Source organism: Passer domesticus, chromosome 6, assembly GCF_036417665.1.
Source record: "Passer domesticus isolate bPasDom1 chromosome 6, bPasDom1.hap1, whole genome shotgun sequence".
Taxonomy (NCBI): Eukaryota; Metazoa; Chordata; class Aves; order Passeriformes; family Passeridae; genus Passer; species Passer domesticus.
The window spans coordinates 2,027,635-2,044,461 of NC_087479.1; the positions used below are offsets into that span (position 1 = coordinate 2,027,635).

At 47.0% G+C, this 16,827-nt stretch overlaps 1 protein-coding gene across 1 annotated transcript; it reads right to left on the reverse strand.

Moving 5' to 3' along the window:
• Positions 1–218: 218 nt before the first annotated feature.
• On the reverse strand, positions 219–16,684 carry SAV1 (salvador family WW domain containing protein 1). Its single transcript, XM_064422817.1, has 5 exons — positions 16,371–16,684; positions 14,421–14,867; positions 7,383–7,653; positions 5,793–5,936; positions 219–1,325 (listed from the first exon to the last, which is right to left on the reverse strand). The coding sequence occupies exons 1-5, from the start codon at positions 16,462–16,464 to the stop codon at positions 1,112–1,114; spliced, it is 1,170 nt and encodes a 389-aa protein (XP_064278887.1). The 5' UTR covers positions 16,465–16,684; the 3' UTR covers positions 219–1,111.
• Positions 16,685–16,827: the final 143 nt, after the last annotated feature.

Here is a 16,827-nt window from a genome sequence, read left to right on the forward strand (position 1 = left end):
GCAGAGAAAAGTCATTTATTACCTAGGCAGGAGCTTCTCCTCTGGGGTTTTTTACATGTTTGGTTTGATTTGGGGTTTCACAGTCGGTGTTTTGAGGGTCATTTATCCACTGACAGACCCAGAGCTTCGATCATCTCAAGCCCACGGGGCTTTTACTGCTGTAAGAATGGTTTATCTGATGTTCCAAAAGGCCACAAATCAGTCACACAAACCCTTCGTTCATTGAACAAAATGATTTTTATTGAATTCGTAGGATTTACAAGAAATGTACTTTTTTGTCTGCAGTGTTTATTGCACTGAAAAGAACCCATAAATAACATATCAGGACAACTAATGAACCAAATGAAATTACTGGAGAGGGTAACTGGACAATTAAAGATTTTCCCCAAGTGAGGAGCTTTAAGACAAAAGCCCATTGAAAAAAACAAACAGTAATTGCTGTTACATCCCTGATTTTCCCCCTGGGGTGGCACAGTGGGTCAGACAATGCTGCTGCCTTTCCACTGGGGCGGGTCAGGTTTTGGGAAATGCAGGATCAAAACCACTCTGCTTAGAGATCTTGGTCTTTAGGAAGGTACAAGTGTTCCCCCTCTGAGTAATCTGTGTGAAAATGAGGAGTGACTCTGGAGCACTAATGAGCTAAAGTAAGAAATAAGGCAACTCAGGCTTCAGCTCGGCGAAGCGCTGGGATCCGAAGGGTGAAATCAGCCCCTGCTGTGCCTGAGCAGGCCCGGGGCTGCTTCTGTACATTAAAGCTGTAAACAAAGAGCAGAGCTCTCTCGGGACAGGGATCCCAAATCCCCAGGGAAATACCCTCAATCTGCATTTGGACAACGTTTGGAAGCCGGGACGTGACAGTTGCATCTCTTGCCCTTAAAAAATACCCAGCCAGCTTTTCATACTGCAGCTGACTGCAGGAGAGGGACCCGGGACGAGGGGAGCGACGGAACCGGGAGAACAAACCACTCCCGGCACGGCAGAAAAGATCAACAAACAATTTCCATTCGTATAAACAACACATAATACACGTAGAAAAATATTCAAGAGGATAATAACAAAGGTGCAACGTCAACAAAAAGAAGCTGCCTTTCCAAGAGAAGCACGTTTCCTGTCAGAGTTTGTGCGGGGCGGGGCTCAGCAGCTGCTGCGCGTACCACTGCTGCCGCTGCTGCCGCTGCTCCAGCTCCGTCAGCAGCGCCTGCCTGTAGGCCTCGTAGAGCTTCACGATGCGCTCCAGCTCCTTCATGAACAGCAGCTTCAGCATGCCCTGGTACGTGTCCAGGTCGGCCAGCTGGAACAGCTCCCACTTGAGGATGTGGTCGTACCTGCGGGGACACACAGGGTTGCTCCGGGATGGTTTGAAGGGGAGGGTTTGGTGGGATTGGTTGTGTTTGGGAATGGGATGGGGAAACAGCACAGACCTCCAGGAATAGAGGAGGGATCAGAATAAAGCAGCACAGAACGCAGCTGGGAGAGCTGGGAATGTTCCCTGGAGAGGAGAAGGCTCCAGGGAGAGCTCAGAGCCCCTGGCAGGGCCTGAAGGGGCTCCAGGAGAGCTGCAGAGGGACTGGGGACAAGGCATGGAGGGACAGGAGCCAGGGAATGGCTCCCAGTGCCAGAGGGCAGGGATGGGTGGGAGATTGGGAAATGGGAATTGCTGGCTGGAATGGAATTCCCAGATTTGCTGTGGTTGCCCCTGGCAGTGCCCAAGGCCAGGCTGGACAGGGCTGGGAACACCCTGAGATGTCCCTGCCAGGGCAGGGGTGGAATGGGATGGTTTTAAAGTCCCTTCCCCATGAAACCGTTCTGGGATTCTGTGGAAATGCATTTTGCAATTCCATTCACAACCCACCTGGAATATTTTCTGTAAAACATCTGTTAGAAGATGAGAGTAACAGAGAAAAAGGAATTCTTTCAGCAGCTCGGGTCCCTCCCAAAGCCGGGGCACTGCTGGCCTGCCCTGCCCCCCAGCTGTCCCCAGTGCAACTGTAACGAGTGTTCCTGCCTGCTTTTCCTCTCCAATTAACCCCTCCTGGTTAATTGGCAGCAATAATCTACACTGGATATTTAATGCAAACCCTGCTGTGGTCCCACCCTCACTGCCATACCCTCCTTTCCTGCTTTTCCCTCACACAGCCCACCACAGTCTGATTCCCTGGGCTTGGAAATGGGGAGCTGCCTGCTGTGGCTATTCCAGAACAGGAGAAACTCGTGGAATAATGGAGTTACTTGGTGCAGCTGAGGCACAGGAGGTGGATTCACCTGGGTGGAGGCTGAGGCTGGAATATCTGGAAATAAACTGCATTCCCCACTGAAAGTCACACTCCAGAAGCACCAGGACGTGCAGGTGACTTCCAAAGATGCTCTGAGGAATCTGAATAATCTCATTAAAACTTATCACAGCCTCTGTGCTGAAGTTATCCCTGATTCTGACAGGGCTGCACTGCTAAAATAATCCTTTTTCCCCCTCAAAAAAAGAGAAATAACAAAGTGCAGCTGTTTGTTGAGCTGTGCATTGACAAGGAGGCTTGATGTTTCCAGGCAAAGCCACCTTTGGGAGCAGCTCTGGATTGCTGACCTCACAGGGAAACACCTTTCCCTCCTTCTCCCTCCCCACTCTGGAGTGCAGAGCTCACACCTTTCCCTTTCCCCCTCCCCACTCTGGAGTGCAGAGCTCACACCTTTCCCTTTCCCCCTCCCCACTCTGGAGTGCAGAGCTCACACCTTTCCCTTTCTCCTGCCCCACTCTGGAGTGCAGAGCTCACACCTTTCCCTTTCCCCCTCCCCACTCTGGAGTGCAGAGCTCACACCTTTCCCTTTCCCCCTCCCCACTCTGGAGTGCAGAGCTCACACCTTTCCCTTTCTCCTGCCCCACTCTGGAGTGCAGAGCTCACACCTTTCCCTTTCTCCCTCCCCACTCCGGAGTGCAGAGCTCACACCTTTCCCTTTCCCCCTCCCCACTTTGGAGTGCAGAGCTCACACCTTTCCCTTCCTCCTGCCCCACTCTGGAGTGCAGAGCTCACACCTTTCCCTTCCTCCTGCCCCACTCTGGAGTGCAGAGCTCACACCTTTCCCTTTCCCCCTCCCCACTCTGGAGTGCAGAGCTCACACCTTTCCCTTTCTCCTGCCCCACTCTGGAGTGCAGAGCTCACACCTTTCCCTTTCCCCCTCCCCACTCTGGAGTGCAGAGCTCACACCTTTCCCTTTCCCCCTCCCCACTCTGGAGTGCAGAGCTCACACCTTTCCCTTTCTCCTGCCCCACTCTGGAGTGCAGAGCTCACACCTTTCCCTTTCCCCCTCCCCACTCTGGAGTGCAGAGCTCACACCTTTCCCTTTCTCCTGCCCCACTCTGGAGTGCAGAGCTCACACCTTTCCCTTTCCCCCTCCCCACTCTGGAGTGCAGAGCTCACACCTTTCCCTTCCTCCTGCCCCACTCTGGAGTGCAGAGCTCACACCTTTCCCTTTCCCCCTCCCCACTCTGGAGTGCAGAGCTCACACCTTTCCCTTTCTCCTGCCCCACTCTGGAGTGCAGAGCTCACACCTTTCCCTTCCTCCCTCCCCACTCTGGAGTGCAGAGCTCACACCTTTCCCTTTCTCCTGCCCCACTCTGGAGTGCAGAGCTCACACCTTTCCCTTTCCCCCTCCCCACTCTGGAGTGCAGAGCTCACACCTTTCCCTTTCCCCCTCCCCACTCTGGAGTGCAGAGCTCACACCTTTCCCTTTCCCCCTCCCCACTCTGGAGTGCAGAGCTCACACCTTTCCCTTTCCCCCTCCCCACTCTGGAGTGCAGAGCTCACACCTTTCCCTTTCTCCTGCCCCACTCTGGAGTGCAGAGCTCACACCTTTCCCTTTCCCCCTCCCCACTCTGGAGTGCAGAGCTCACACCTTTCCCTTTCTCCTGCCCCACTCTGGAGTGCAGAGCTCACACCTTTCCCTTTCTCCCTCCCCACTCTGCAGTGCAGAGCTCACACCTTTCCCTTCCTCCCTCCCCACTCTGGAGTGCAGAGCTCACACCTTTCCCTTTCTCCTGCCCCACTCTGGAGTGCAGAGCTCACACCTTTCCCTCTCCCTCCCCACTCTGGAGTGCAGAGCTCACACCTTTCCCTTTCTCCCTTCCCACTCATCAGGAGCCTCCCTGCCCTCACAGGAAGGAATTTTTTCCTGTAAACAGAGATTATTTTGGTTAACACCTACTGGACTCTCTGTCAGGCTTTTTCTAACCCTAATTCTTATCCTCTAGAGGAATTTGTTAAAACAAAATCTAATATTCTTATTTTTTTCCATAATAATCTACTCCTCTCAACAAAAACAACTGGGCTTTACAGCTAAATTGATGTACAGAGCCAGGGGTAAGTAACAAATCATGACAAAATAAAACCAATTATTTCAGTGCAAAACTGCTTGATAATTAAAACTTTAAAAATCTGTCTCAGCCTACTTGCTACAAAGAAATTCCTGATGGATTGTTTAATTTGTCTTATGTTTGCTTCTCAAGTTTCAAGAAAATACCCAAAATGATCCACACAACACAGGCTGAGCTATTTAAATTTACATGGTCTGGGTGTGCCAAAGACCTCAATAAAGGAATGGATCTGCAGCCAAAACCTGGAAGAATTTTTAGGAAACAAATCCTACAGGCTGCAGGAACTGAGTGTGGAGCCTCGTTGCACTGGGGGATTTTGGGGCAGTTTAAATCTTTATGGGCTGCTGGCAAACCCAGCAGTCACAAGAAGTAATAGAACTCATTCAAATTGTAGTTACTAGGAACAGGTAATAAAAAAAAGGAATTTTTTTTAGTGGAAGTCACTGAACACCACAGCTTAAATTTGCAGTTACAGACTGACCTTGCTGCTGGAAAACTGAGTTTCTCCATATTCTCCTTATGAACAGCACATGATTTAATAATTATGACACCACATTTGGGATTTTTATTGCTTTCTATTCAGTGTTACTGTTCTGCAGAGCTGCACCCATTAGAAAATCTCATTTCTTTATGCTGACTCAAACCTTTTTTTGGAGGAGACTCCCTGTTCCTGCAGCAGTTTTGGTGACAAAATGACTTTTTATTACCCTTTAGTTGTCAATTCAATTTCCTAAATAGAAATATAGAGATGTCAGCCAGCATTTGGCCTAAAGAGGCTCCAAAGGAGCTGGAAAGGGACTTTGGACAAGGGATGGAGGGAAGAACAAAGGAAATGGCTTCAAGCCGGAAAAAGGTAAATTTAGGTTGGATATTAGGAAGAAATTGTTCCCTGGGAGGGTGGGCAGGCCCTGGATCCCTGGCAGTGCCCAAGGCCAGGCTGGACAGGGCTTGGAGCAGCCTGGGATGGTGGAAGGTGTCCCTGCCATGGCAGGGGTGGCACTGGATGCTTTGTAAGTTCCTTCCAACCCAAACCATTTCGTGATTCTGTGATTAAAAACTCTTAAAGGTGAAGGAAAAGCTGTGCTGTTTAAAAAGAAATAAAAGGGACATGAGGAAGTTCCACCCTAGAAATGTTTCACATATTTTCTGAGCACGTGGTACCACTCTCGTAAATACTCTGAAAGCAAAACACATCCTTCACCCTGTGACAGAGCTTTCTGCCAGTTGTGGGAGCTGCACAAAGTGATCATTTCAAGTCATGCCTGAAAGAAAGCAAACTAATGTGATAAACATTTGGTACAACTCCCTCGTGCTGTCACCCTCAGCCCTAAAAACCAAACACAGCACAAGCTCTGCTGTCACTCACAGAAATCCAACTTGTTTTTCATTTTCATAGCAAAAAGCACAAAAAGAAAAGGCAGAATCTCACTTGACAGGAGCCCTGGCGTAGACCTGCAGCCAGTCAGGGATCTCAGCACTGTGGTAGGGGTTGGCAGGGACCAGCAGGGCCTGGCTCCTCTCCGGGGGCTGCGGCTGGTAGGACACGGGGGGCGGCTGATCGTAGCGGGGAACGCTGCAGGACAGGCACACACAGGGACGGGTCACACAGAGCAACTGCAGGCACTCATTTCTCAGCATCACACAGAGATTCAGCTCTGCAAAGGCTGCTGCTGCAGCCTCAGTGGGGTCTGCACTCAGCAATGTGCTGTTGTTTTGGTGAACTCCACCTCAGCCCTGCTCACCACTGCACAACAAAGCACTGGAGCTGTTTTAAAAACATTTAAAAATATTGATTTGTATCATTCACCATTTAACATGTCAGAACAGATGTATTCAGGCAGCAGCTGATCAGAATTACTCCATATAAAAACATCCCCATATATTTATCTTTTGTGCCACAAGTTGAAGGACTTTCTCTTCCTGGGTATCAGCAGAACAGACTGAGCAGCAGAAATCAACAATCTGGATTAACGATTTAACAATTAACAGTTGCATTTGGTGTGTATTAACAATTAACTGTTAATTTGGTGTGTATTAATAATTAACAGTTGGATTTGGTGCATATTGACAACTAACAGTTGGATCTGGTGTGTATTTACAGTGAAGTGTTAATATGGTGTGTATTAATAATTAACAGTTGGATTTGGTGCATACTGACAATTAACAGTTGGATTTGGTGTGTTTTTACAGTGAAGTGTTAATTTGGTGCATATTAACAATTACCATTGGATTTGGTGTGTATTAACAATTAACTGTTAATTTGGTGTGTATTAATAATTAACAGTTGGATTTGGTGCATACTGACAACTAACAGTTGGATTTGGTGTGTGTTTACAATTAACTGTTAGATTTGGTGCATATTAACAATTAACATTGGATTTGATGTGTGTTTACAATTAACTGTTAGATTTGGTGTAGATTAACAATTAACATTGGATTTGGTGTGTATTTACAATTAACTGTTAGATTTGGTGTAGATTAACAATTAATATTGGATTTGGTGTGTATTTACAATTAACTGTTAGATTTGGTGTTGATTAACAATTAACATTGGATTTGGTGTGTGTTTATAATTAACTGTTAGATTTGGTGCATATTAACAACATTGGATTTGGTGTGTATTTACAATTAACTGTTAGATTAACAATGAAGGCTGAATTTGGTGTGCATTAGTTTTATTTTACTTTGTAATTCTGGGTAGCTGAAACACCCGTTTTCATTCTGGACAAGACTTAATCCACGTTTCAGATGTCCAGAGCACCTCCAGGCACATCAGACCCAGCTTCCTTTCAGCGTACAGCTCAATTCTCTCCTCAGCACCTTTGCTGTTTTACTGAGAGCTGCAGAGCTCTGTTTGACTGAGCAGCAATGTCCTGCTGCTACACCTCAGGAACACGAGACAAAACCCGACCTTCTCCTACGGCCTTACCGAGAAGCGGCAAAGCCAAAAATCAGATTTATTTTCTGTAGTATGACACAAACCCAGCTCCCCCGGGGGGCAGGAAGGTGGGAGGCTCACCTGGGAGCACAGGGGTGTTTGTACTGAGCCCTTTTGTTGATGTGATCCACGTAGTAAACGCCGAACTCGGCGGACTCCACGCGCTCCCAGCCCGGCGGGAGCCCCTCCCGCTCCAGGGGGTGGCTCCAGTGCGTGGTGTTGGTGTTGTGGTCGATGTAGTATTTCCTTCCTCTGATAGTCCAGTCCACTGACCAGCCAGGAGGAAGGGGTAAATCTTCAGAACTATGATTTGTTAGGTTTCCTAAAGATGTAGCAGCAACTCTCCCGATGCCTAAAACAAAGGGAGATCGGGGTTTAGGGAGAGATTCACAAAAATTATTATTTTTGTTCATAAACTATTATGGCTGCTTTATTCATCATCATCAACAACAACAAAAAAAAAGCATTTAAAAAACCAAAACCAACCAAACCAAACAAAAATAAAGTTAAAGTTAATTTATCAATTAAAAAAAAACCCAAAAAGTTGAAGTCAGAAATGAAAACTATCCAGAGAAATCACAAAGCTTTTTAGGTGAACCAGTCAAGAGCAGCAACAGGACAAGGCAAACAAGAGAGGAGGGACAAGCAGGGTTGGGGTCCAGGAGCTGCCAGGAGCCAGCAGCTGATTGAATTCCCACCTTTTCCCTGGAAACAGAGCACATGTGGGATTGAAGGGAGTGCTCAGCAGCTCTCTGCACTATGGGATTTGTTGTGACACACAGAGTTTTTCCAGAGCAGCAGCTGGAGGGTGAGAGATGCCTACAGACACAGCTCCTGTCCCTCCCCTCCCCAGGGACACTTGGCAAGAAACAAAAGCCACATGAGCAAGAACAGAAAACTCTTAAAAAACCACCCCCAAGACACCCAACCACAACACCAGGGACAGAGTCAAGAGTTCTGCAGGTTTCTTTCCATCCCTGGGAATTTGCTACCTCCTGGACGTGCTGGGCTAAATTCAACTCTCTTTTAAAATTCATTTTAAGGAGTTCCCTTTAGTCCCTCACAGTTCAACACCACCTAGTTTTAATGAAAATTCCAATTGTCTTTCCATCCCACAGGCAAATGCATCCATTCAATCCCACTACCAGCAGTTTGTGTGCTGCTATTTCCCACAGCCAGCAGAAGGGATTTAGGAGCCAGGTTTCCCACTTTTTTACAAGTCAGAAATCACCCCCACACACATTTACTGACAGGAGTACACCCCCTGCTCCTTTTCTTCAGGAATAACATTTTTGTGTGGCTATTTTCTGGGAGAAGGGAAAGGCAGAGTCTCTCTCTCCTAAAATAACAACCTGAAGCCTGGGTGAGCTATATCCTAACAGAATATTGTAGTAATTGAAAATAAAGTTACAGGAAGGCTCCAAACCAACTGGATAAATAAAAAATAAATTAAACCCTCCCTCACAAACATCCTCCTTTAAAACTCTGTGCTCATCCATAAATCTTTTTCCAGCCTTGTCATGCTCTGAACTCTTTGGCCTTAAAGGATTTCCTCGTGTCAGCTCTTACCTGTTTGTCAGCATTACAAAGGGAAGCTGATGGCTGTGTCCATCCTTAACTGGGACTGAACAACCCAGACCTTAATTCCAGAGAAAAGAAACATCTGGAGCCTTCCTGACCTTTGGAAGGGCTGGGCAGGGAAGCTGCTTCAGCTCCACATGCCACTGCCAAAACAGAAACATTGCAGCTTCTTGAAAATGCTGTGCTTGGGCTGAACAAATGCAGGATTTTCCCTGAGCTGAAGCTCTGGGCTGTGATTTCACGGATGGGGAAATAGTGATTGTTAAATCATCACTGCCAGGAGAGCTGGACACAAATTTTGGGGGAAAAATCCATATTTTCCTGTTTACTGTTAAAGCCTGCACATGCCTGTATTTTTCTTACAGTTCCTCCTCTTAAATTCTGGCTTCAAATCCACAGATATTTATTTTTACTAAAGGTAAAGGTTAATTATTCTCAACATTTGGAAGAGGTGCCATCCTCTCCTGACACATGGATTCTCCCAGTGCCAGCTTATTTTTAATTTCCAAGATGCAAAGAACAAAAATAACACTGGATCACAAATATTTTATCCATTCCTTTTGCCATTTTCATTTCAAAGATGAAGAAGCAGAGCCAAACTATTAAAATAAACTTGTACAGATGCAAAATTACCAGTTTTGGACAATATTCCATGGACATGAAATCAAAGGCCAGACTTATAAACTGATGGTTGTAACTATAATTTTTTCCCTTATTTCACAGATTATATTGGAATATTCTCTGTGCTGGAAGTTTTAAGATGTTGATGTTCACAGGGCCTTAAAGCCATCAACCACTGTGGCATGAAAATAAAAAATTAGTACAATTTAGACATTTTTTCCTGTAAAATTATTTTTTAGAGATCAAAAGAAATTGTCTGTTGGTTTTCCTGATAAACCTCAGATGTTCCTTTGTGGGAGGATGGATACACACACAAGAGAAAAAACTCCTCCTATAGTTTTGAACAGTAAGAGAAGAGGAAAATTAACTTTCATATATATTTATATATATACACACACCTGGGATTTCAACTAACCAACACTTGGCAGAGTAAATTCCTCTGTGATCTTTTCCAAAATATAACCCAAAGAAGAAAATTCCAAGACAGCCTAAATCCATGGACTGCCTTTTCCATGGCAAAGTGCCAGGAATGCCATTTGCTGCATTTAAATCCTGAGCCCCAAAGCATTTTCACAGCAGCCCAAAGCTCCACACAGGATTGTCCTGCAAGCACCAGGGATGTTCCCTGGACTGGGGCTGGCACCAGATTTAGGGACCCCAAATAGAAAAGCTGAAGAGTTTTTATGCAAACATTTGGTGTAAAACTCGGGATTTTCCTGGCATGGAGGATGTGATCCCTACCACGAGATAAACTGAGCATGTTCACTGTAACTCTCAGGGTTTTCTTGCTCACACCCTTCTAGCTGTAACAGGACAAGAATTCTCTTTCTTCCTGCTTTCCCAAGAAACAGAGTGGTTTAAATTATCCACTTTTTCCAGATGTCTCCTTTCCCCTGCTTAGGGATGAGCACTCTCTGGAGTGGCACTATCAAATCTCAGGGATGGTCAACAATTAATTTAAATTTATGCATTTGTAAAACCTTTTCAAAAGGTCTCTTTCAAGCTTGTCAAGCCTCATCTGGTCATTCTGTTTATAATGTTATATTACAATATAATATATTAGATAACAGGGTGTTTTTTGGTTCAGCTGTTGCTTTTTAGGAATATCAACATTGAAATTGAGGCTTTAATTCTCCTTCCATTTTTAATCCCAGTATCTTCAATTTAAGGTACTGAATTACCAATTCTAACTTTGAGCAGCACATTCCAGTGCACTTTATCAATGCAGAAAGTTCCTTCTATTAAAAATCCAAAGAAAGCCACAAGTGTGAACAATCTGTAGTGTGTTCTTCACTCAGGGAAGTTGTATTTAGGAAGGAACAGAGGAACTGGAAATTTTGTCAGTGCTTTCCCAGTAAAAGGAGTTTTTTTCCTGAGGGAACCTTGCCTGGAAAGAAGTCCAAGCCCTCTGCAGCAAAGACTCCCAGGCCAGCACAGGGCAGGTGGGAAAGGCAGCAGAGAAATCCCATCACCAGCCCCAAGGGCACAGAGCAAAACCAGAGCAGAAAGTTCCACTGGGGTACAAAATGCAGAGAAATTTCAGAGCCCAGGAACTCCCCACAAGTGACTTCACCCAAATTTCCAATGTGTTGCAGAACAAATCTTACAAAACAATATTTGTGTTTAATTATCCCAATTGTCCTGAGAGCCTTTTTTCAGGATGCCAAAATCCTCTCCCTTCCCCTCATCAGCGCTGGGTGAAGAGCAGGAAGAGAAAATGAACAAACTGTTTAACTTTAAAAGAATAAGTAATAATAAAATAACAAAAAGTTCCAGTAACTCTCCTGTTTAGCCAGGTCTGCAGGTCCCAGGCCTTCCTAACCCACTCCAAAGCATCTGAAGGAACTTCCTGAGCACAAGCACCTCCTTTGTTGGAGGGAATGGGGCGTTCCAAGCAAGCACAAATTCACAAATAGGAAATGACAGGAAGAACTCTGAAAGCATCAAGAATTATGCTGCAAAATTCCTGCAAAATCAGCACAACAGAAGGAAAAGGCAGGAACTGCCATTTGTTTAAAAATGAGAGACGTGTACACACAGAAAATAAAAATATGGGTATTTCAGCTCTAAATGGGTTTCATGTCATAACTTGCATTTATTTTGCTCTTACATTAAACAAGTTTGCAGTTTTTCAGGGGTACAACTTAACAGATGAACCAAAAGCACACTGGATTCTCTGTTAAATTGTTTTTTCTCCTGTGACATCCCAGTGAACTCATGACAATCCACCACCAGCAAGTGCCTTTACAGTGTTGATTTCAAGCTCAGCAATTTTCATAGACACAGAAGAATGGTTCAGCTTACCGCTCACACAGGCACAAATAACTCTGAGGTCTTGGTTACAAGTTAGTTCCAATCTACACTGTAGGTATAACTTCAACCACAGACCTCCCCAAAACTTTAACCTAGAAGAGAGGAAAGAGATGGCGAGGAAAGACAGGTAAAGTCTCTTAGAATTAAAAGTTTGAAAAGGACACTCATAATAATTAAAAAAAAAAGAAATAAAAAATTTAAGAAATGCCACAGAGGTAGCTAAATGTACAAAATTAGGAGGTATCTCAACTGAAAATACTGGTCAGGAAAATCAGCAGCACTGAACTGGTAATTAGAAACAAAGTGAATGAAATATGGGAAGGAGGAGGTGGCAGAAGTGAAGCACAGTGAGAGAGAAAAGGTGGCTGGAGGGAGAAATGCCCATGGAAGGACACGGCAATGCTGAAACACCAACTGCTGCAACACCACTGGGCTGAACACTGAAGTCTTGATAAGAACTTGTCTGCAACTTCTCTCCAAACCACAGAGAGGAGAGACTCGGTTTTGAACGAGAGCTGAAATTCACAGGCACCTCTTCACTTCCAGACTGCTCCCCAAAATCACCTCAGTGTGACCTCCATGAACATCAGCAAAGCAGGAACACCTCGTGCTCACCAGGAAACATTTCCTTGGGAATGCACCCAAAACACACCAGAACTGACCAAGGGCACCTCTGGGGGGAGGGTGGGACAGGAAGGAAAGGGGAGAAGGCAGCATTTACAAACTCCAGCTAAAAACCAGACTTTTCATTTGGAACTGCAGGCATCAGGCAATTCTGGCATCTCAGTGAGGAGAAACAACAATGGAGATGAGTAAAGAAAAGTAATTTAGACAAAGACAGTGAAAGCAACAGGCTCTGGAAATGCAAGAAAAAGAAACAAGGAATTACAGAGACTCAAGGAAAACACTGAAGGGGTGAAGCATGGGATGGTTCAAATAAAAAGAAGCTTAATGGTGAGATGAAGGAAGTGACAGAACCTAAAATTTTCTTATTCTGGGCCACATAATTCTTTAAGAAAAAGGAAAAGAGGACTTGAGGAATTCATATGGAGATAAAAAAAATGGAGGAAAGGGAAAACACTGGCAACTGAAAGGCTCACCTTCATCTCTCCCTACGAGTGCATGAGATTAAATACTCACCCACCACAAAACCTGTGCAGAACTTGTTCAAAATAAGAAATGTTAAAGAATGAGAGTGAATGACCAAACCAAGCAAACGGGAGCAGCTCCTTTATGATTTCCAGGGCTAAGGTCAACAAACAGCAGAAAAAAATCTATTTAGGAAGAAGATGTTGCTACAACTGAGCAAAATAGGGAGCTCCTTTTAAAAATTTGCCATTTGACTCTCCAGTTCCAAGCTAGAGCTCCATTCCTGGGAATCTCTCAGCAGACACAGCTGCTGTGTAACTCTGAGGGTTGAACTGATGGACTGGTTTGTGAAATCCTCCCCTCCTGCCTCTCCTCCCTAAAACACCCCAGCACACACTCCCAGGGCTTGTTACTGGACAGGTAAATGTTTAATGGCTGCTGGATGAGCAACCACGGGCAGAGATGCAGGGTTTGCACACAAAATCCAGGCAGATCAGAGATATTCACATTTAGAAAAATAAAGGAGGATTCAAGTAGCAGGCCTTAAAGCCCAGCATTTCAGAATTCCCTGGCTGGCATTTCCATTTTTCATGGAAGTGTTTCTGTGGTGAAGAAAACACAAGGCACTGACAGGTTCTAATCCCACACACGAGGTCAGCAGCAGCAAGAGCTGATGTTCTCCCTGGCAGATTTCTTTTTCTAGACAGGAGATTTAATTTATTAGATACTAATTACAATGTGGTTTACAGATTACAGGTGACAATGTATTTCATATTGAAGGTACATTATTTACAGGTTTGAAATGTTTGTTTCAAACTCCTCCTTGGGCATAGTTTTTGTAATATCAAATACAGAGTCAAACATTTCAGAAAAGTAATATTTAATGGATTCTTCTTCCTTAAGCTGTTTTGTTTTGGGAAACAAAGGCAAGTTCCAGTGAAATTAAGGGGGGAACAGGCATACCTACAAACAATTTTAAAAGCCAAAAGAAAGGAGTCAAGGATTAGAAAGTAAATTTCCACACTAATTAGATGCCAATTTGCTAATTACACAAAGCAGTCATTCCTCCCTATGACTATTTATAAGAAATTATTTTAATTATTGAGGTTGAATTCGAGCAATGAAATTAAGTAATAAGATGATAATTAAAATTTAATGATAATAGCAACAACAATAACAATGCTGCAATATTGTATTTTAGAGGTGTTGGTTATTCTGTACATCATGAAAATAGGAGATGTCCCTCAATGAATAAAATTCCTTACTGGCCAGCACGTGATGTGTAGAGGGGATGTACATATGCCTAGCGTTAAAAACCACAAAACTTGCTTGGCCTTACTCCATCTATTTAAGGGAATAATCCTGGGATATGAGTGAACAAACCCTCAATTCCAATCACCCAAACCCCAGAAACGCCATGAAAAATCAGCCCTGTCCTCCACACCTCAAACACAATCCTGACCACAAACTGCACCCAAACCCGGATCTTAGACAAAACCAACAATGAACCCTTACCTGAAGCGTGCCTCCCGTGATTCTGGGACATCCTCTGGAAAAGATCGCTGTTGTGTTCATAATACCTGTAGTCGTCGTGCAGGCGCTCGTTCAGCTGCCGCCTCCTCTGGGCATCGTAGAAATGATCGTAGTAATAGCCGCGGGCCGCGGCGTCGCCGTTCTCCAGCGCGGGGCCGGGCTCGGCCAGGAAGGGCTGCGAGGAGGAGCCGTACTCCCGGGGCACCTCGGCCAGGCTCCTGGCCAGGTACGAGGGGGCCGACAGTCTGTGGCTTTCTCGCCGCATTATCTCGTGAGGCGGCCTCTGCACCGCGCTCCGGAGGAAGCTCTGGTTCCTGGAGACGATGCCATCGGCGCCGGGGGCGTAGGCAGAGGATGCGGGGTCGGGAGGGCAGATGTCCGTGCGTCTCGGAATGGTGGGGCCGTGGCGGATGAAGGAGGGCATCAGATCTGCCGGAGAGCACGGGGGAGAGGTGAGAACACTGCCTGTGCAGATTTACACACTGGAATTGAGGAAATTTTGCAATTGGAATTGAGGAAATTCGCGTGCAGAAGCCGCTTAAGGCACCTCTAACGCCCGTGTAAATGTGGTGATAGAACTGCAGCGTCCTGGTGCAGCGCACCCCACACCAGGAGCCCACGGAGCACTTCTGCCAGTGAAACTGCAGCTGCAATAAACAAACCGACCCCAAACCCTTCAAATAAACCACACAAGGTGTGTGGTTTATTACCCAAACCACCCACACTGTGCTGTATCAGTCTCAGGGTTCGTGTTTCTCTGTGAGAAGGGTCAGGAAAATGCACATATCCTGGCTGCTGCTTCTTTGGGAATGGTGTCCTTACAAACTGGGAATGACGAGATGTTAATAATGCCCACAGGAATCCAAGATGGAAACGGAATTCACACTGCCCCCACTAATCCCAAAGTTCAGCCAGAAAAAACGATGTCATTCCACACGCGTTAAGTTCTCAAATTATCAGGTAGATATTTCACTTTCTCCTGCAGAATTTCACTGCCTCCCTCCAGTATGTGAATCATTCCTCCTCTCCCTACTTTTACTTTCAACATGATAGAAATATGTAGTTTCCCTCCAGGTAAGTCAATACAGATGATAACTTTCACTTAGAACGAGGCAATTCCAATTACTAACAAACTTTTATTAGTAAAATCTTACAACTTATGGTTAAAATCTGGTGCGCCCCAGAAGGTGCCAGCAACAAATTCATTTCTTTATTTATTGAGCAAACAACCCCATTTCAGTGTCGGGTCGCCTCCTAAGCCGAACAAACGCGGACCCAAGCACGTTTTCGGGGTGTGTTTGCGGTGCCGTGCCCAGCTCTGGCTGCAGGCGAGCTCGCCAGGCTGAGTCACGGGCAGCACCCGGAGCGTTCCCCATTCACCTTTGCTTCCGCAGGGATTTTATGCAGCCGCCTGGCGGGACAGTTATCTCGCTCACGGGGAAAAGCAGGGAGCGGGCTCGGGGATTCCCGGACGGCAGAATGGCTCTGGAAGGGCCCGGAGCTCCTCGGGGACACCGTCCCCATGCCAGGCTGCTCCAGGCTCCAGCCTCACCTTGCCAGCTCTTCGCTTCACTTAACAGCAACCTCTGCACGCTGCCTGAACCCCGGCCTGCTGAAACCGAGGAACCGCGCACGGAGAAAATGATAAAAAACACAAAAACCACCGAGTCCGGGCACGCTGAGCACCGGGCGAACACGGCGCGCAGGGCTCCCTTTGAAACTCGGGCTTCCTTTCAGCTTTAGCTTCCCTCCGTCATCTCGCGGGGCTCGTAACAGCGCTAAACACGCGTTTACGGGGAGAACAGCCCTCAGAGAGCCCCACCGGGTAACTCCCCTGACGCCCTCAGCCCGCCAAGGCCGCGCAGCTCGGCCGCACACAAAGGCCTCGGCGTCGGCCCCGAGCCGGCGCTCCCCGCTCCCCCCGACACTCACTCCGCAGCAGCGGGCTCGTCTCCTTCTTCACGTACTTCCCCTGCACCTCGCCCGGCTTGGAGAGCTCCGTCCGCGTCTTCTTCCGCGACAGCATCCCACCTCCCGGCCCGCTGCCACCGCCCGCATGCCCGGCGCCGCTCCCCGCTCCGCAGGGCGGGGGGGGGTCCGGCCGCCCCCGGGGGCCGGGCCGGGACCAGGAGCGGGGTTGGGATCGGGACCGGGACCGGGAGCGGGCGGGCCGGGGGTCGCTGAGGGGACGCGGCGGGCGCGCGGGGCGTTGTGGGAAGCGGCGGCCGCCGCCCTCCGGCACGGCCCGGGGCAGCGCGGGGGAGGGGGCGCGGCCACAGCGCCCCCGCGCGGCGGGGAGGGCGCGGCCCCTCACGGAACAGAAACCCCGGAGCGACAGAAACCCTGGAATGGGAGAAATCCCAGAGTAACAGAAACACCGGAACGGGAG